General features: G+C 70.4%; 3 protein-coding genes across 5 annotated transcripts; 2 read left to right on the forward strand and 1 right to left on the reverse strand.

The window, feature by feature from the left end:
* Positions 1-3,092: 3,092 nt before the first annotated feature.
* On the forward strand, positions 3,093-5,312 carry RAD9A (RAD9 checkpoint clamp component A). The gene is made up of 11 exons (XM_054275472.1): positions 3,093-3,268; positions 3,343-3,413; positions 3,507-3,641; positions 3,729-3,843; positions 4,000-4,099; positions 4,223-4,332; positions 4,411-4,517; positions 4,589-4,653; positions 4,729-4,830; positions 4,909-5,125; positions 5,198-5,312. The coding sequence occupies exons 1-11, from the start codon at positions 3,235-3,237 to the stop codon at positions 5,294-5,296; spliced, it is 1,155 nt and encodes a 384-aa protein (XP_054131447.1). The 5' UTR covers positions 3,093-3,234; the 3' UTR covers positions 5,297-5,312.
* A 43-nt stretch (positions 5,313-5,355) lies between these two features.
* Positions 5,356-8,050, reverse strand: PPP1CA (protein phosphatase 1 catalytic subunit alpha). Its single transcript, XM_054275473.1, has 7 exons — positions 7,969-8,050; positions 7,347-7,478; positions 7,033-7,263; positions 6,719-6,823; positions 6,407-6,630; positions 5,830-5,964; positions 5,356-5,709 (listed from the first exon to the last, which is right to left on the reverse strand). The coding sequence occupies exons 1-7, from the start codon at positions 8,021-8,023 to the stop codon at positions 5,599-5,601; spliced, it is 993 nt and encodes a 330-aa protein (XP_054131448.1). The 5' UTR covers positions 8,024-8,050; the 3' UTR covers positions 5,356-5,598.
* Positions 8,051-9,391: 1,341 nt separating this feature from the next.
* CARNS1 (carnosine synthase 1) lies at positions 9,392-16,678 on the forward strand. 3 transcript variants are annotated; one of them, XM_054275598.1, is made up of 10 exons: positions 9,392-9,563; positions 11,287-11,337; positions 11,704-11,935; positions 12,363-12,452; positions 12,658-13,145; positions 13,462-13,642; positions 14,197-14,282; positions 14,624-14,855; positions 14,930-15,201; positions 15,284-16,678. In XM_054275598.1, the coding sequence occupies exons 4-10, from the start codon at positions 12,380-12,382 to the stop codon at positions 16,508-16,510; spliced, it is 2,559 nt and encodes an 852-aa protein (XP_054131573.1). In that variant the 5' UTR covers positions 9,392-9,563; positions 11,287-11,337; positions 11,704-11,935; positions 12,363-12,379; the 3' UTR covers positions 16,511-16,678. The 3 variants fall into 3 exon arrangements, with proteins under 3 accessions (XP_054131573.1, XP_054131574.1, XP_054131572.1); XM_054275597.1 differs by having other exon boundaries at positions 9,507-9,563; positions 11,287-11,305; XM_054275599.1 differs by lacking the exon at positions 11,287-11,337.
* The last annotated feature ends 475 nt before the right edge of the window (positions 16,679-17,153 follow it).

Consider the following 17,153-nt stretch of genomic DNA (forward strand, 5'->3'; position numbering starts at 1 on the left):
CCTGTGCCAGCCAGCGGTGCCAGGAGGGAGCCCCGGCCCCGGGACAAAGCGGGCACGGGGCACGGGCAGGTCAAGGCGCTGCGAAGCTTCATCCTCACATCCTGTTCCTCCTCCTCCTCCTCATCGCCCGGAGTGGGTGAGGCCGTGCCCGCCCTGCCCTCGGGGCCGTCACCGGGCAGCTGAGCTCACCTCCAGCCCGGCCTCCCGGCGCTGCCCTTTGCGGCCGGAGGAGGGAGGCAGGGACGGGGCTGCCCGAACCCCGAAACCCCGGCGGCAGCCCCGGAGCGGGGCTCGGCTCGGGCAGCGCCCGGCTCCGCGGGGACAGCGCTGGGGCGCGGGCAGGGGCGCGGAGCGGCCATCCGGCTCGGCGTGTCCCCTCCTGCCGGGCTGGCAGCGGCAGCCCAGCTGTGGCCGTCTGTCTCGCCGAGCCGCTGCCCGGGCGAGGGCGCCGTGCCATGTGCCGGGAAGGGAGCCGGAGGAGCGGGAAGGAGCCGGGACACGACCCCGAGCCCGCCGGGTGCGAGGGAGCAGCGCTGTCACCTTGCCCGCCATCGCCATCCCGGTGAACTGCCCGGCCCCAGGGGGAGCTCACCCACCCCCCGAGGGCTGCCAGGCTCCCGCTCCCGGCCCCATGCAGCCCATTCCCGGCGAGAGGGAGGGGTGGCCCGGCGCTGGCCCCCGCTGAGGTGTGTGTGTCACGACCGCAGCCAGCTGCGTCCTCTCCGCAGCCCCATAAAACGCCGAGCCCCGAGGCCAGAGCCCCTCCTGGGGACGGCGGCTCCAGAGGAGCCCGGCTGCGCTGCCAGAGCTGGAACGGAGGCTCCCACACAATCCCGTCCTCCTCCTCCTCCTCCTCCTGGGAGGAAGGGAAGCAGCCAGTGCTCACCCCAGAGGCGGAGGAGCCAGATCCGGCTGGAGCCCGAGCCCAGGCCAAGGCAGGCCTGGAGTCCCTGGGGCTCCGTGTGGCTGTCCCAGCACTGCCCTACGCGTGGCGGGGCCAGGAGCTCCCGTACCTGCACCCACAAATCCCGGGTGAAAGGCGCCGAGCGCTCCAGGCAGGGAAAGGAGGAGGAGGAGGAGAGGCTGTCACCGTGCCCTGGAGGAAGGCAGCCACGGGACAAGGGCTCTGCCATGGGGCCCCTCGGCTCGGGCTCCGCGGCCACCGGGGCCGGCAGGAGGGACGGGGAGCGGCGGGGGGACCCTGCTGGGAGCGCGACTCGAGTTCCCGACAGCCACATCCCCCCTCCCGTGGGGCCACGCTCCGGAGCTGCTGCTCCGCTCCGGGCTGGCTGCGGCACAGGCTGCGGCTGGGCTGGTGTCACACTGCTGGGACAGTGTCACACTGCTGGGACAGTGTCACACTGCTGGGATGGTGTCACACTGCTGGGACAGTGTCACACTGCTGGGCCTGTGTCACACAGCTGGGACAGTGTCACACTGCTGGGACAGTGTCACACTGCTGGGATGGTGTCACACTGCTGGGCCTGTGTCACACAGCTGGGACAGTGTCACACTGCTGGGCCGGTGTCACACTGCTGGGCCTGTGTCACACTGCTGGGACAGTGTCACACTGCTGGGCCTGTGTCACACAGCTGGGACAGTGTCACACTGCTGGGACAGTGTCACACTGCTGGGCCTGTATCACACAGCTGGGACAGTGTCACACAGCTGGGACAGTGTCACACTGCTGGGCCTGTGTCACACAGCTGGGATGGTGTCACACTGCTGGGCCTGTGTCACACTGCTGGGACAGTGTCACACTGCTGGGCCTGTGTCACACTGCTGGGCTGGTGTCACACTGCTGGGCCAGTGTCACACTGCTGGGACAGTGTCACATCCCTGGGACAGTGTCACACTGCTTGGCCAGTGTCACATCCCGGGGACAGTGTCACACTGCTGGGATAGTGTCACATCCCTGAGCCAGTGTCACATCCCTGCAAGTGCTCACGGACACACCGGAGCAGCTGGGCCGGTGGGAAATGTCCCTGCCCATGGCAGGGGGATGGGATGGGGTGGGTTTTAAGGTCCCTTCCAACCCTGACCATTCTGACATGCTATGGACCACCCCTGGATACACCTGGCCAGCCCAGAATTTACAGTGTACCCCCACTGGAGAATTCTGGGAGACCCCCAAAAATCCATTCCTGGAAGTGTTGAATGGGGCCCGGAGCAACTTGGTCTAGTGGATGGTCTCTCTGCCCCTGGCAGGGGATGGACCTGGATGAGCTTTAAGGTCCCTTCCATGCCCAGCCATTCCATGATTCCATGGGATGCACAGCCAGCAGCACCTCCAGCATGGAGAGAGACCCTCGAGCATTAACGTAGAGCACTCCACTCTCCTGTGGAAGCGGAGATAGGGATCCCCAAATTCCCTATCCCGGGAGGCAGGGATCCCCAAAACACCGGGATCTCGGGAAGCACCGGAGCGGCTCCAGGGAGCTGCAGCCCTTCCTGGGGATCATCGTGCCCCGGGATTGCGGGAAGCGGCAAAGGGACCGGGAGGTGCGGGCAGTGCGGCGGAAGGGCGGCCTGGCCCGGGGTGCTGCCGGGAATGAAGGGAAGGTCAGGGTGCTGGGAGGCACAAGCACGGAACGACCCCGGCAGAGCCCCGGGATGGGTCGGGAGGTCCCGGGAAGGAGCCGGTGCGGGGCTGAGCACCGGGAGCGGCGCTGAGGGGCGCGTCGAAGCCCCATTGGCTGAACCGCACGTCATTCCAACCGATGCCCAATAGCGCGTTGTGGGAGGCGGGGCTTACTGGCGGGGCAGCCCCGAGAGCCGCCGGGACGAGGCCCCGCCCCTCCCGCCGGTCACGTGAGGCCATCGCGCCGTGCCGTCACGCGCCCCCTCAGCGCGGACCAATCGGCTGGCGGCGGGGGCGGGACCGAGCGGCACCTCTGGCCAATGGGAAGGCGGCCTGGGAGGGCGGGAGCGGGAAGCCGGGACGGCACCGGCGGGGCGCGGCGGGGAAGAGGCCGGAACCGCCGGGAAGGGACGGGACAGGGGGGCTGGGGGGCACCGCCGCGGGGCCGCTGCGGAGAGACGGCACCGGCGGGGCGGGGAGGGAACAACCACCGCGGCGGGGGGAGCGGCGAGGCCCGAGTGCAGCCCGCTGGGGGCGTGGCCTAGCCCGCACGCTCCGCTAGGGGGCGTGGCCTGCGGGCGAGGGGGCGGGGGCCCGGGGGCTGGCGCGAAGGCCCCACGTGCCCGCCCGGTGCCGGTGCCGGTACCGGTGCCATGAAATGTGTGATCGCCGGCGGCAACGTCAAAGGTGAGCGGGGCCGGGGACCCGGGAGCGCGGCGTGCCCGGGAGCCCGGCCTCACCCCGCCCCCTCTCCTTCCCAGTCCTCGGCCGGGCCGTGCACTCCCTGTCCCGCATCGGCGACGAGCTCTACCTGGAGCCCACCGAGAGTGGGGTACGCAGCACCGGGGGGCTGGGGGGAGCTGGGGGGCAGCTGTGCCCCCCTCCCTCCGTGCGGGCAGTGCCAACACTGTGGCTGTGTCCCCAGCTGTCCCTCCGTGCTGTCAACTCCTCCCGTTCTGCCTTCGCTGCCTTCCTCTTCGCACCGCTCTTCTTCCAGCTGTACGAGCCGGGCAGCGCCGGGCCCGACACCGAGGTCTTCCGATGCAAAGTGCACATGAAGGTGCCGTGCCCTGCCCGGGGTCCCCCAGAGCTCCTCGGTGTTCCGGGGACCCCAGGCAGGTGACAGTCCCCGTATCCATCCCCACAGTCCTTCCTGGGCGTCTTCCGCTCGCTGCCGTCGCTGGAGAAGTCGGTGGGGAAATGCCTCATCCTGCTCAAGCCCCGTGCCAGCCGCCTGGTCCTGCAGCTCCACTGCAAGCACGGTGAGTACCGGTGGGGACAGCCTGGGGGGTGACACGGTGAGTACCGGCGGGGACAGCCTGGGGGGTGACACCGTGAGTACCGGCGGGGACAGGCACAGCAGGGATGTGCTGGCCCCGCCTCCTGCCCTGCTGAGCCGCTGTCCCCCGCGCCACCAGGTGTCACCAAGACACACAACCTGGCCTTCCAGGAGTGCGAGCGGCTGCAGGCCGTGTTCGACACGCAGCGCTGCGCCAGCCGCCTCTGCGCCCCGGCACGGTGAGTGAGGGGACACCACGGGGGTGGCACTGCGGGGGCACAGTGGGGTGAGGGCAGATGGAAGGAGGGACCCCGCCGGCCCCACAGGATTTGGGGTGCTCAGCCCCCTCCCGTGCCCCTCAGGCTGCTGGCAGAGGCCGTGGTGCACTTTCCCCCGACGCTGGCTGAGGTGACACTGGGGACTGGCACCGGTGGCAGAATCAGCCTGCGGAACTACGTGGAGGACGAGGCAGGTGAGTTCTGCAGGGCAAGGGGACCCCTCCCCACCCTGGGGTGCCCTCCAGCCCCCACCCACCCCGCCCCCCCCGCAGAGCCGAGCAAGACGATGGTGACGGAGCTGTGGCTGGCTGAGGACGAGTTCCAGTCGGTGGCCGTGGCCCCGGGCTCCCACATCACCTTCTGCCTCAAGGAATTCCGTGTGAGTCCCCAGCCGAGCCCCCCAGCCCCGTCTCACCCCCTGGCCCCCCTCACCCTCCCCTTTGTCCCCAGGGCCTGCTGAGCTTTGCCGAGGCCTCCAACCTGCCCCTCACCATCCACTTTGACGAGCCCGGCAGGTAGGAGCGGTCACCACGTCCCCACCCTGTGCCAGCCCCATGCCTGGCACCCCCTGAGCCCCTCTGTGTCCCCAGGCCGGTGATCTTCACCCTGGATGACACTGTCCTGGAGGTTCACCTGGTGCTGGCCACCCTCTCTGACCCAGACAGCAGCTCCCAGTGCCCTTCCACCAACGGGTGAGTCCCAGATGAGCCCTCCAGCGGCCACGGGCAGGGAGCTGAGTGACCATTCCCAATCCTCTCTGTCCCCACCAGCGTGTCCCACCTGCCTGCCCCGCCAGACGACTTCGGTGACGACCTGGAGTCCTACATGGCAGCCATGGAAACCAGCGAGGGGTGCTCAGAGGGGCCCCCCAGCCCCACCTTCCCCCTGCGCACCCCACAGCCAGCCAAGAGCAAACCCCAGCAGCAGGAGGAGGAGGAGGAGGAGGAGGAGGAGGGAGCTGTGCCAGGGACCCCCCCGCACAAGAAGGTGAGGGATGGGTGTGCCTGGGGGCAGGGGGTGGACAGAGCCTCCTCCTGACCCCCCCATTTCTCCCCACAGTTTCGCTCCCTGTTTTTTGGCTCGGTGATGACACCAGGAAGGCCTGGTCCGGCCACCACCCAGGAGGTGCTGGCGGAGGACAGCGATGGAGAAAGCTGAGCCCCCGAGTCACTGCCACCCCCAGCCTCCATCCAACCACCAGCACAGGCACCCCCCGGTGACCCATTACAAGTTTATTCCTCAAAAAATCCTCCTGCCCCCCCCTCCGCTGCCACCCCAGGGCTGGGCTCTGGGCTCCCCCCTCGCCCCAGCACTCCCTGCCCTGGGCCTGGATTTGCTTTGGTGGAGCGTGGCCGGGGGGGGGCAGGATCCTACAAATAAAAAAACGAGTCGAAAGAAAAGCGACCTGATGCTTGGGCGGGGGGCTGTGGGGCGTGGGCAGCACGGGGGCGGCTCCCAGCTCATTTCTTGGCTTTGGCAGAGTTTCGGGGAGGGGTGACGGGGCGCCCGGCGGGGTTCAGCCCGCTGAACTGCCCGTATTTGCCTTTGTTCTTGTCGGCCGGCTTCAAAATCTGCGGGACAAGGGGAGAGAAATCAGTGAGCTCCTGCCCCAGCTCTCCACTCTGCGGGAGGGCAGAACTCCCTGCAGCCCTCCCGGCAGGAACCAGGGGTGTTTCCCCTCCTGGGCTCACCTGGAAGGAGCACATGAGGGTCTCATCCACGCTCATCATGGCGCCGGCGTTGTCGAACTCGCCGCAGTAGTTGGGGGCCGAGAAGAGGGTGACGAGCTGGCGCTTGGCGAAGAACTCGTAGCCGTCCTCCACCACCTGGGGGGGACATGGAGTTGGTAAAAATCCACCTCCCATGGCCGGTATCCACCTGCCCCGGCTAATTCCCAGTGCCCCAGGCTGAATATCCAGCCCTCTGTACCAGGGTGAGCACTCCCTGCCCTGCAGCAAACAGCCACGGCTGGGACAAACACCCACTGCCCCAGGGCAGGTATCCATCATCCACAGTGATTATCCAACCTCTGGGAGGAACAGCCACATCCAGGGGTGACTATTCATTCCTCCTGGGCAAAAACTTCAGAGCAAATACCCAAATGCTGAGGTTAATCCCAAATCCCAGGGCAAACACCCCCAGAATTCCACCCCACACACTCCTGGGGTGCACACTGCCCTTGAAGGGGAAATACTCGGGGTAGAACCACCTGGCACCCACTGGAGACCCAACCCCACGTGTGCCCAGTGTCTGGGGACCCACTGGTACCTGGTGTGCCCGGCAGATGAGGTCCAGGTCGTGCTTGTGCAGGAATTTGGCCACCACCTCGGCGCCGAAGGTGAAGGAGACCCCACGGTCGTTCTCGCCCCAGCCCTGCACGTCCTTGTCGGGGTCGGACCAGAGCAGGTCACAGAGCAGCCCCTGATCCGGGACATCCGTGGGCCGCATGATCCGCCGGATCTGCTCCATCGACTGCAGGTCTGGGGACAGCCCTGCGGGAAAGGGACACCCCCAGAGCTCAGCAGGGACATCCCACCCCTCCTCCAGCCCGCCCAAATCCCTGGCAAGGGCCATTCCCACCTCCGTGGCAGCAGAAGATCTTCTCATCCACGATGGCGGCAATGGGCAAACAATTGAAGCAGTCGGTGAAGGTCTTCCAGAGCTTGATGTTGTATCTTCTCTTGCCTGCGGGGGACAAAGGGGGCTTGGAGGTGACCCTGGGGACAGCCTGGGGGTAGGCAGGACATGGAAGGGCAGGAGGACACAGAGGAAGGGCAGGAAGACATGGCGGGGAGGGAAGGAGTTCCCAGTATGGGAAAGCACTGGGATAACAGCGGGAAAGGGGGAGCCCAGGGATGGCAGCAGGGTTTGTGGGGCACAGCCCGGGCACTCACACTCGTCATAGAAGCCATAGATGCGGTTGATGCTGGCACACTCGTGGTTGCCCCGCAGCAGGAAGAAGTTCTCGGGGTACTTGATCTTGTAGGCGAGCAGCAGGCAGATGGTCTCCAAAGACTGCTTGCCCCGGTCCACGTAGTCCCCCAAAAACAGGTAATTGCTCTCAGGGGGGAAGCCCCCGTACTCAAAGAGCCTCAGGAGGTCGTAGTACTGCCCGTGGATGTCACCTGGGGGGGGACACAGGCTGTGAGTGTCACCCTGCAGCCCCCCACGGCACCCCAGCGCTGCCCAGCAGCCACGCAGGCCTCACCGCAGATCTTGAGGGGTGCCTCCAGCTCCAGCAGGATGGGCTGGCTCAGGAAGATCTCCCGGGATTTGAGGCACAGCCCGCGGATCTCGTTCTCCGTCAGCTGCACGTTCTTCCCCGGCCGCGACCCTTGGACTGCTCCCAGCGCAGAGAACAGGATCAGGGATCCCCAACAGCTCGGGGACCCCCAGAGCACCCCAGGAACCCCCGCTTTACCTGCCCCAGCCCTCCCTGCCCGTATCCTCCCCGCCCTCCAGGCCCAGCTGCGGCCCGCAGCCCCTTGGGGACAGCCCCGTCCCCTCCCGTTCCCCTCCGCGGTGCACACACCCCTTGAGGCCCCCATTTCCTGCAGCCCCGTCCCGCGGGGCACAGAGCCATTGGGGATCCCCCCTCACATCCCCCACGCCCTGCGGACTCATCTCCAGCTCCGCAGACCCCACGGGAACCCCCCCAAAACCCTTCCCGGCCCTGACCCCCCCCAAACCACCGCGGCCTAACCCGCCCCCGCCAGGCCTAGGCCGGGGACCGCCCCGCGGCGCCGGGACGCGGCCCGAGCCGGCCCCGGGAGGTTCCCCGAGCGGCGGGAGGGCGTCCCGGTGCTCGGGGGGCGGCGGGGGCCGCTCACCCTCCAGGAGGCGGCTGATGATGGAGTCGAGGTTGAGCTTCTCGGTGTCCGCCATGGCCGCCCGCGCGCCGCCCCGCCCCGCGCGCCCGCCCAGAGCGGCCCCAGTGCGCGTGGCGCCCCCTGCAGGCCCGGAGGACTCAGAGCAGCGCGGCTGTCCCCGTGTCCCGCTGTCCCCGTGTCCCGCTGTCCCCTCTACCACGCCGTCCCAGCCCCGGAAGGACAGCAGGGACCCACGGTGGTGTCACACAGGCAGGGTGACAGCCGTGGAGAGGGGACACGCTCCTCAGAGGGACATTCCGGGCAGGGGAACGTCCCGGGAAAGGTGACACCCCGGGCAAAGGGACATCCCGGGCAGAGGGACATGCCTGGGAAGGGGAACGTCCCGGGAAAGGGGATACTGCGGGCAGGGAGCCTTCCCTGGAAAGGAGAACGTGCTGGGCAGAGGGACTTCCCTGGAACGGAGGGCTTCCCGGGAAAGGGGACATCCCGGGAAAAGGGACATCCTGGGAAAAGGGACATCCCGGGAAAAGGGACATCCTGGGAAAAGGGACATCCCGGGAAAGGGGACATTCTGGGAAAAGGGACATCCCGGGAAAAGGGACATCTTGGGAAGGGAACATCTCTGGGGAAGAGAGCAGCCCGGGCAGGTGGACACGCCGGGCAAGGGGACACAGGGGACAGGGGTGCTGGAGAGGGAGAGGAACAGCTTCGGCACAGACAGGGATTCCCGGGACTGTGAGGGGACAGGAGACAACCGGCGATCCGCATCCCGGTCCTGGGAGCACGGGAAAACGGGAGGACACGAGGGAACAGGGTGCTTGGCAGAGCCCAGGGATGTCCCCACGCGGGGACTCTGGGGACACCGTCGGGAGCGGCACCGGGCCGTTGCCGGGAGATTGTTGCCACCCCGAGGTCCCTGATCACACCCCGCAGGGCGGGCTCCCACCGGGGACACGGGGGAGGGTGACACATTTGTGCCACCGCTCGTGGAGGGCGACAAGGCAGGGATGGTGTTATGTCTGTCCCCTGTCCCCACTGGCTGTGCCACGCCGTGCCATTCCCTGTGTCCCATTCCATGTCGTGCGGGGAGGTCGCGAATAGCTCCCGGGGCCTGCCCTGACATTTCTGCTCCGCGGTGTCAGTTTTACTCCCGTCCCCGGCTGACCCCGGGCTGGCCCCGTCCCTGCCCCCGGTCACTTGTCCCCTGCCCCCGTCCCTTGTCCCGCTCCCTACCCCAGTCCCTTGTCCCCGTCTCCCGGCGGTGGCACCTCGACCCCGCTGTCCCCTTGGTTCTGTCACCCCCTCCGGTGTCCCGGTCCCCCCGGTGGCCCCGGGCCCGCCCCGCCCCGCCCCGCCCCGCCCGAGCAGGACACGGCGCCGCCGCCACCGCCGGGACCGGAGCGGGCAGAGCCGCTGCGCTGGGGCTGCGACAGCACCGGGACCGACACCGGGAAACCCCGCAGAGCCCGAACCCGCCGCGACCGGAGCGGGGAGAGCCGCAACACCAGGAGAAACCGACGCCGACGGACACCGACAGACAGACACCGACCGACACCGACGGACACCGACAGACAGACACCGGCACCGGCGCCCCGGTGGGTGCTGGCGGCAGCTGGGGCGTGGGTGGGTTTGGGGGTGTCGGTGCCGGTACCGGGGGCACGGGAGCAGCGGGATGGGGGCGAGGCGTGTGTGCACACCTGTGGCACGGTGCAGGTGACAGCACGGGTGACAGGTGGGTGATGATGTCCGTGACACGGTGACAGGGTGCAGGTGGCACGGTGCAGGTTAGGGGGTCTGGGTGGCAGTGCGGGTGACAGGGTGCAGGTGACAGGTAGGTGATGTGCGTGACAAATGCAGGTGGGTGACAGATGCAGGTAGCAGATGCAGGTGACAGATGCAGGTGGCACGGCTCCGGTGACGGTGCGGTGTCGAGCTGTGGGTGACAGCGTGGGTGACAGGGTGTGAGTGACAGGTGCGGGTGACAAGACCCCGCTGATGGTGACGGTGTGTGGTGGGTGACAGGGTGCACGTGACGGTTCAGGTGACAATGCGAGGGTGACAGGGAGCGGGTGACAGCGCGTGCGGGACGCTGCGGCGCGGCAGCCGCGCTGGTGGCCCCGCGCCTGCCGGTGGCGGTGACGGTGACAGTGACAGTGTGACAGTGACGCCGCGGGCAGCTGGAACTAAGCCGGGGGACGTGCGTGCTGGCAGCTGCGCCGCGCTGGGGACAGGGGGACAGCAAGGGGGGAGGGCGAGGGGCGTGCCCGGGCAGGGGACCCGGGACAGGGGGACAGCAGAGCCCCGCCAGGCCGAGCCACCCCCCGGCTCCCGCTGAGGCAGCTCGCTGCTGACGGGGACAGGGACACCGACAGGGGTGCCAGCGCCTGGCGCGAGGTGGCAGAGGGGACAATGGGGCTCTGTGTCGCCTAATCCGGGGCACGGGGCCGGGGGTTGGCACCCCGGGGTGGCGCGGGGGGGGTTTAAAGGCCAGACCGGCCGGTGTCCCCTGTGCCAGGCGTCCCCGAGCCCTCGTCCCCTGCGCGCTCTCAGGCCACGGCTCCCATCCCAAGGTACCGGGCAACACCGCTGTCCCAACTTGGGGACAGCGCAGCACCTCCCAGCCGGGATGCAGGGGGACAGGGCGGGCCCGCGGCTGGGGCGGGCGCGGGCTTTGAGGGACCCCCGCGACCGGGTTTTGGGGGGTCCTCGTGCCACGCCACCGAGCCGTGTGTCCCCAACGCTGTCACCGGGTGTCGGGCTTGGGGACAGCCTGGCTGCCAGCGGGCACCGCTGCCTCAGTTTCCCTCTGTGCCCAGCTCTGCCGGGGTGGCACCTGCTGGGAGCGGGGACACCCGGGGGGGTGGGGACACCCCTGTCCCCGGGTCTGCACCCCCAGGGCACCTTGGCACCCCCGGGACCGGGAGGTGCCCCCGGCTGTGCTGAGCTGGCACGGGATTACACTAAGCCGGAGGTGCCACCGGGGCTGGCACCGAGGGGACAACCTGAGGCCACCGTGACTGGCACCAAGGGGTCAATCTGGGGCCACCAGACCTGCCAACGAGGGGACAAGCTGGGGCCACAGGGGCTGTCACCGAGGGGTCAGTCTGGGGACACTGGGACGAGCACTGAGGGGACAACATGAAGACACCGGAGCTGGCACCGAGGTGTGCCCAGGGAGCGTGCCAGGCTCTGGCGGGTGCCGCAGGACGGGTCCCCCCCCCGGGAGCTGGGTTGGGGCTCCAGCACGGCCGGGGGTGGCCGGGGAGGGCGGCACGTCCCCGGGGAGCCGCGCTGACTCTGCCTGTCCTTCTCTTGCAGCCCCTCTGCCACCAGGATGGTGAGTGGCCCCGGGTGCGGGTCCGGGCGGAGGTGGGTGCCCATCCCGGGTCCCGGCGGTGCCGGGCACTGGCGCGGGGCAGCGGGCAGCGCGGCGTGCTGTGCCCACCCGCCGCGTGACCCCGCCGGGACAAGGGGACGCTTTGTCCCGGAGCTGGCGGCCCCGGCGGCTGGCACTGCTGCCCCGCTGTCCCCGAGGCGGTGGCGCCGTGCCCGGCGCCCGCAGCCCCCCAGCGCCCCCACGGTGCCAACCCCCCGTGCCCACCCGGGCTCCGTCCCCGCGCCAGCTCCGTGCCGGACCCGTGACAGCCCCGTGCCAGCCCCCAACCCCACGCCAGCCCCAGAGCACCCCCTTACCGCCGTGCCAGCCCCGTGCCAGCCCCGTCCCTGCTCCCGCAGCTCTCGACGCCCCAGGCGAGCCCGGAGCGGGTGCCCAGCCCCGAGGAGCAGCAGTGGGCAGGGCCCGAGGCGCTGTGCCCGGGCTGGCTGGAGGACGAGGCCCCCGATGGCGAAGTGCCCGGGGACAGCGGGGACCCCGACGGTGCCACCCACGCCTACGAGCGGCTCCAGAGCGCCCTGAGCCAGGAGGGGCTGCCCCCCACGCTGGACTGCTCCGCGGAGCCCCGCACGGGTTGGGGACACGGGGGGCGCGGTGCCAGGCTGGAACACGGGGGTGGCAGGGATAAGGGTTATGGGCTCGGTGCCAGGCTGGGACACGGGGGTGGCAGGGACAGTGATGGGGGTGCAGTGCCAGGCTGGGGACACGGAGGTGGCAGGGACAGTGATGGGGGCATGGTGCCAGGCTGGCACACGGGGGTGACAGGGAGAGTGTTGTGGACTCAGTGCCAAGCTGGGGACACGGGGGTGGCAGGGACAATGATGGGGGCTCTGTGCCATGCTGGGGACACGGGGGTGGCAGGGATAAGGGTGGCAATGGGGATGCGGCGCCAGGCTAGGGACACAGGGGGTTTGGGGGCTCCCAGCCACACCGGGGTGCCACGGGCAGGGTGGCGCCAGGGTCCCCATCCCGGCGCTGTTAACCCTTCCCTTCCTGGCAGGATTTGGCCCGCTGGACATGACCGTTTGCATCCTGGGCTCGCCCATCCCCTTCCTGCCCGTCCTGCTGGAGGGTGGCACCCGCTGCCCAGGTGGGTGCCGTCCCCTTGTGCCCACACCCGCCTGTGCTGCCTGACCCGCACTGTGAGGGAAACTGAGGCAGGGGAGCAGGGCGGCAGCAGCCCCCGTGTCCCGTTAATCCCAGTACACACCAGTTCAGCAGCAAGTGTTCTTCCCTCCCCACGGGGGGCAGTTTGGCGTGCCCGCCAGCGTGCCCACCGCCGTGCCCACCCGCAGGTGCCATGGTGCTGTGCCTGTCCCCCTCCTGGGCCAGCCGGGTGCCATCGGAGTCGTGCCCGGGCGCCTGGTCCCTGCTGCTCTCCCGGGGCGTCTCCTTCAAGGTGGGGGGACACAGCGCGCTGGAGAGCTTCGTGCCGCCCCGCCGTGCCAACTACGTGACGGGCACCTTCGCGCCGGGGGACCCCGAGGGCGGCTGGGTGGGCGAGCTGGCCCGTGACCTGGACTGCCCCACGGGGGGCTCGGTGCCGCTCGCCCACCGCCTGGAGGACGCGCTGCTCGCCCGCTGGGTGCTGGCGGCTCACGCCAACCTGCCCGTGCCCCCCACGCTGGCCTTCGTGCTTGGCACCAGGGGGGACCTGCCCGCCCTGCCCGCGGCCCCCGCGGTGAGGCTGGTGCGGCTGCAGGACCCGCAGGGCCAGCAGAGCCTGGTGCAGGAGGAGGTGGGCGCCTTCCTGGGGGGCACCGCCATGGAGCCCTACGGCCAGGTGGGCACGGCAGCGCGGGCGGCGCTGGTGGCGCCGGGCGGCTCCGGGGGACAGCGAGGAGCGCGGGGTGCGGTGGCTGTGAGGGTGGCGACCAGGTGGCACTGGGGGGCATGGGGTGGCAGGGGTGGGTGCAGTGGGTGGGGTGGCACAGGGTGACAGGGGTGGGTGCAGGTGGCACAGGGTGACAGCGATGGGTGCAGGGGGTGGGGTGGCACAGGGTGACAGGTGTGGGTGCAGGGGGTGGGGTGGCACAGGGTGGCAGGGGTGGGTGCAGGTGGCACAGGGTGGCACGGGGGTGACACGGAGGTGCCCGCAGGTGGTGGTGCGGCCGGCGGGGTGGCGGTGGCGGGGGACAGGCGCCCGCAGCACCCACAGGAAGGAGGAGGGCGCGGCGGTGGCGCAGGCGGTGGGTGCCCGGCTCCGGGGGCTGACGGAGGAGGACAGCGTCCTGCTGGAGGCCATGGTGCCCACCGCCCGCCTGCCCGTGCCCCCCCCACGTAAGGCCCCCGCCCTCGGGCGCCCACCACCCTGGGAGGGGGGGGCAGAGACTCCCGGGGTCCCGCGGGTCCCTGCAGCGGTGCCGGCCACGTGTCTGTGCCCTGGGGCGGGCGGGTGGCGGCCATCGGGGTGCCCAAATTACTGGGGTCCTGGGGAGGGCACGAGGGTCACGCCCACGGTCCCCTGGGTTAGGGTTGGGGGACAATTTGCCACCTTGGACCCCCACAGACCCATGGGGAGAGGTGGGGAAGGTCACCCTGGACCTCCATTGTGCTCTGTGGTGGGAGGGAAAGCCACCCTGGACCCCCACGGTGCCCTGGGCTGGGCAGGGTGTTGGGGTGACCCCCTCTGACTCCCGACGGTCCCGTGGGGCTGGGGATGGCAGTGGCCGTGCTGCACCCCTCACTCCCTGGGGCTGGGCTGGGCCGGGGCCACCGCGGTGCCACAGGGAGCCCCAAAAGGCCCCGGAGGAGGAGGAGGAGGAGGGGGAGGTGGGGCAGGGCGGCCCTGTCCCCGCGTGGCGGCCGTGCCTGCCCTGTCCCTTGCCCCCCAGGCAGCCCAGCCCCGCGGCTGCCCATGGCCCTGCGCATCTGCACCCTCGTCTGCAGGTCCTGGGGGGACCGGCCCCAGCTCTGCCAGGTACGGCGTGTCCCCACACCCCGTGTGGTGGCACTGTGTGTCCCCAGCCTACGATGGCTGTCCCCGCGTCCTGGTGGCCCCGCATGTCCCCAGCTGTGGTGGGAGGCTGTGGTAATCTGTGTGCTATGCCCTGTGTGCCTGTGCGTGTCCCCGTGCCCTGGTGTGTCCCCAGGACTGGTGGCCACCCACACCCACGCCTTGGGTCAATGTGCCACCCCACGTCCCTATGCCCCGGTGGCAGCTGTGTCCCCAGGCTATGGGTTAGCGGCTAATGTCCCTGTACCCCGGTGGCAGTCGGTGTCCCCACACACACGCGGGTGTCCCCGTGTCCCCACGCACAGGTGGCCTGCGCCGTGGGACGCGCGGAGAGCCCGGTGCGCCACGGCGCGGCGCTGCCGCAGGGCCTGGACTCCGGCCTGCAGCAGTGCGGGGTGGCGGCCCCCGGGCAGCGACAGGCGCTGGCCACGCGGCTGCGGGAGGCCACCGAGGCCGCCGCGGCCGCCCTGCTGGCCAGCGAGGCCGAGCTGAGCCCGCGGCAGCGCGGCGGGGACCGGGCCCGCACCGACATCCTGGGTGAGCGGGGCGCGGGGGGAGCCGCCGGTGCCGCGGTCACCCCGCGGTGCTGAGCGCGCTGTCACCGTCCCCAGGCGTGGATTTCCTGCTGGCGTGCGTGGATGAGGCGCTGGAGCTGGTGGCGCTGGCCGCGAACGGGCAGCGGTGCCTGGAGACGTGCGCGCTGGCCGAGGCCATGGGGCGCGGCGTGGGCGAGCCCCGCGGGGACGCGCCGCGGCTGCTGGCCGAGGCCATGCTGCACCGGGCACAGCGACACCTGGTCGAGGGCAAGGACATCCTGCTCATCGGGGCCGGCGGCGTCAGCAAGAGCTTCGTGTGGGAGGCGGCCCGCGACTACGGGCTGAGGGTGAGGGGCTCGGGGTGCCGGGGGACGGCACAGCCCGGTGAGGGGCCGGCCGCGCCCCGGTGACGCCTCTCCGCGGCCGCAGATCCACCTGGTGGAGTCGGACCCGGAGCACTTCGCGGCGGGGCTGGTGCAGACCTTCCTGCCCTACGACAGCCGGGAGCACCGGCGCGACGAGGAGCACGCGGAGCGGGTGCTGGAGCTGCTGCGCTCCCGGGGGCTGCGGCCCCACGCCTGCCTCTCCTACTGGGACGACTGCGTGGTGCTGGCGGCGCTGGTGTGCCAGGGGCTGGGGCTGCGCGGCCCCGCGCCCGCCGCCGTGCGGGTGGCCAAGCAGAAGAGCCGCACGCACCGGCACCTGCAGCGCTGCCGCCGCGGCCGCCCGCCGCCCGCCGCCTTCGCCGTGCCCTGCCGCCGCCTGCGGAGCCACGGCGACGTGGAGCGGGCGGCGGGCGCCGTGCCCTTCCCCGCCGTGGCCAAGCTGGAGTTCGGCGCGGGCGGCGTGGGCGTGCGGCTGGTGGAGAACGCCGGGCAGTGCCACGCTCACGCCGCCCGCCTCTGGAGGGACCTGCGCGACGACGCCGACCACCCGGGCATCGGGCTGGGCTGGGGCAACGCCATGCTGCTCATGGAGTACGTGCCGGGCACCGAGCACGACGTGGACCTGGTGGTCTTCGAGGGGCGGCTGCTGGGCGCCTGGGTGTCGGACAACGGCCCCACGCGCGTTCCCGCCTTCCTGGAGACGGCGGCGTGCCTGCCCTCCTGCCTGCCCGCCGACCGGCAGGCGCAGCTGGTGCGGGCGGCGCTGCAGTGCTGCCGGGCCTGCGGGCTGCGCGACGGCGTCTTCAACGTGGAGCTCAAGCTGGGCCCGGCGGGGCCGCGCCTGCTGGAGATCAACCCCCGCATGGGGGGCTTCTACCTGCGCGACTGGATCCGCGAGGTCTACGGCCCCGACCTGCTGCTGGCCGCCGTGCTGGTGGCGCTGGGGGTGCCGCCCGTGCTGCCCGCCCGGCCCGCGGCCCGCACGCACCTGGCCGGGGTGATGTGCCTGGCCTCGGAGCACGGCGACGCCCTGGCGGGTGGCGGCGGCATGGAGGCTCTGCGGGAGCTGCACGGCCGCGGGTTCGTCCGCCTCAACCGGCTCTTCGAGGAGCCCGGGGGCGCCGGCGAGTACGAGGAGCCGCTGCTGAGCGTGGCGTGCGCCGGGGCCACGCTGGCCGAGGCCTGCGAGCGCCTGCTGGGGCTCTGCCAGGGGCTGGGCATCGACTCGCCGCGGTATCCCGTGGAGCATTTCTTGTCGCACTTCAAATAGCGCCGGGCAGGCAGCGGGGAGAGCGAGGGAATGCGTGCCCCGGCACACCCGGCACACCCGGCACCGCTCCCGCCGCCCCGCCGCCCCTCCCCGGCATCCCCCCGGCACCCCTGGCCTGGCACACCATGTCCTGGCAGCCCCGCACCGCCCTGGATCCCAGGCACCCCCATTGCCTGGCATTCCCATGTCCTGGTACTCCATCCCCTGGCATCCCCTCGCTCCCCTGGCAGCCCATTCCCTGGCACCCTGACATCCCATCCACTGGGATCCTCCCATTAACCTGGCACTCCATCCCCTGGCATCCCCCGACTCTCCTGGAACTCCATCCCCTGACATCCTGGCATCCCATCCACTGGGATCCTCCCAGTAACCTGGCACTCCATCCCCTGGCATCCTGAAACCCCATCTTCTGGCATTCCCCACTACCCTGACACCCCAATCCCCGGCATCCCCCACGTCCTGGCACCACATTCCCTGGCATCCCTGTCCATCCTGGCACTTCATCCTTCCATCACACTGACACCCCTCACCTGAACATTCCCCCTCTCCCAGTCCAGGCACCCCATCCCCTGGCATTCCTCCGTTACCCCAGCACCCCATCCCCCTGCCCTAGCACCCCATTCCCTGCTTCCCAACGTCCCTC

The sequence above is a fragment of the Melozone crissalis genome, unplaced genomic scaffold (assembly GCF_028551555.1).
Source record: "Melozone crissalis strain CALT ecotype California unplaced genomic scaffold, PUWL_Pcris_2 ptg000018l_1, whole genome shotgun sequence".
In the NCBI taxonomy this organism is placed as follows: Eukaryota; Metazoa; Chordata; class Aves; order Passeriformes; family Passerellidae; genus Melozone; species Melozone crissalis.

What these genes read in the sequence shown, in the direction of transcription:
- RAD9A (XM_054275472.1), top strand. Translation starts at nt 3,235, where the DNA reads ATGAAATGTGTGATCGCCGGCGGCAACGTCAAAG. An exon ending in CGCCTCTGCGCCCCGGCACG is followed by an intron (nt 4,100 to 4,222) that starts GTGAGTGAGGGG and finishes CGTGCCCCTCAG; the next exon opens with GCTGCTGGCAGAGGCCGTGG. An exon ending in CACTTTGACGAGCCCGGCAG is followed by an intron (nt 4,654 to 4,728) that starts GTAGGAGCGGTC and finishes CTGTGTCCCCAG; the next exon opens with GCCGGTGATCTTCACCCTGG.
- PPP1CA (XM_054275473.1), bottom strand. Translation starts at nt 8,023, where the DNA reads ATGGCGGACACCGAGAAGCTCAACCTCGACTCCATCATCAGCCGCCTC. An exon ending in CATCAGCCGCCTCCTGGAGG is followed by an intron (nt 7,479 to 7,968) that starts GTGAGCGGCCCC and finishes CGCTGGGAGCAG; the next exon opens with TCCAAGGGTCGCGGCCGGGG. An exon ending in CTATGGCTTCTATGACGAGT is followed by an intron (nt 6,824 to 7,032) that starts GTGAGTGCCCGG and finishes TGTCCCCCGCAG; the next exon opens with GCAAGAGAAGATACAACATC.
- CARNS1 (XM_054275597.1), top strand. An exon ending in CTCCGCGGAGCCCCGCACGG is followed by an intron (nt 11,936 to 12,362) that starts GTTGGGGACACG and finishes CCTTCCTGGCAG; the next exon opens with GATTTGGCCCGCTGGACATG. An exon ending in GGGTGGCACCCGCTGCCCAG is followed by an intron (nt 12,453 to 12,657) that starts GTGGGTGCCGTC and finishes GCCCACCCGCAG; the next exon opens with GTGCCATGGTGCTGTGCCTG.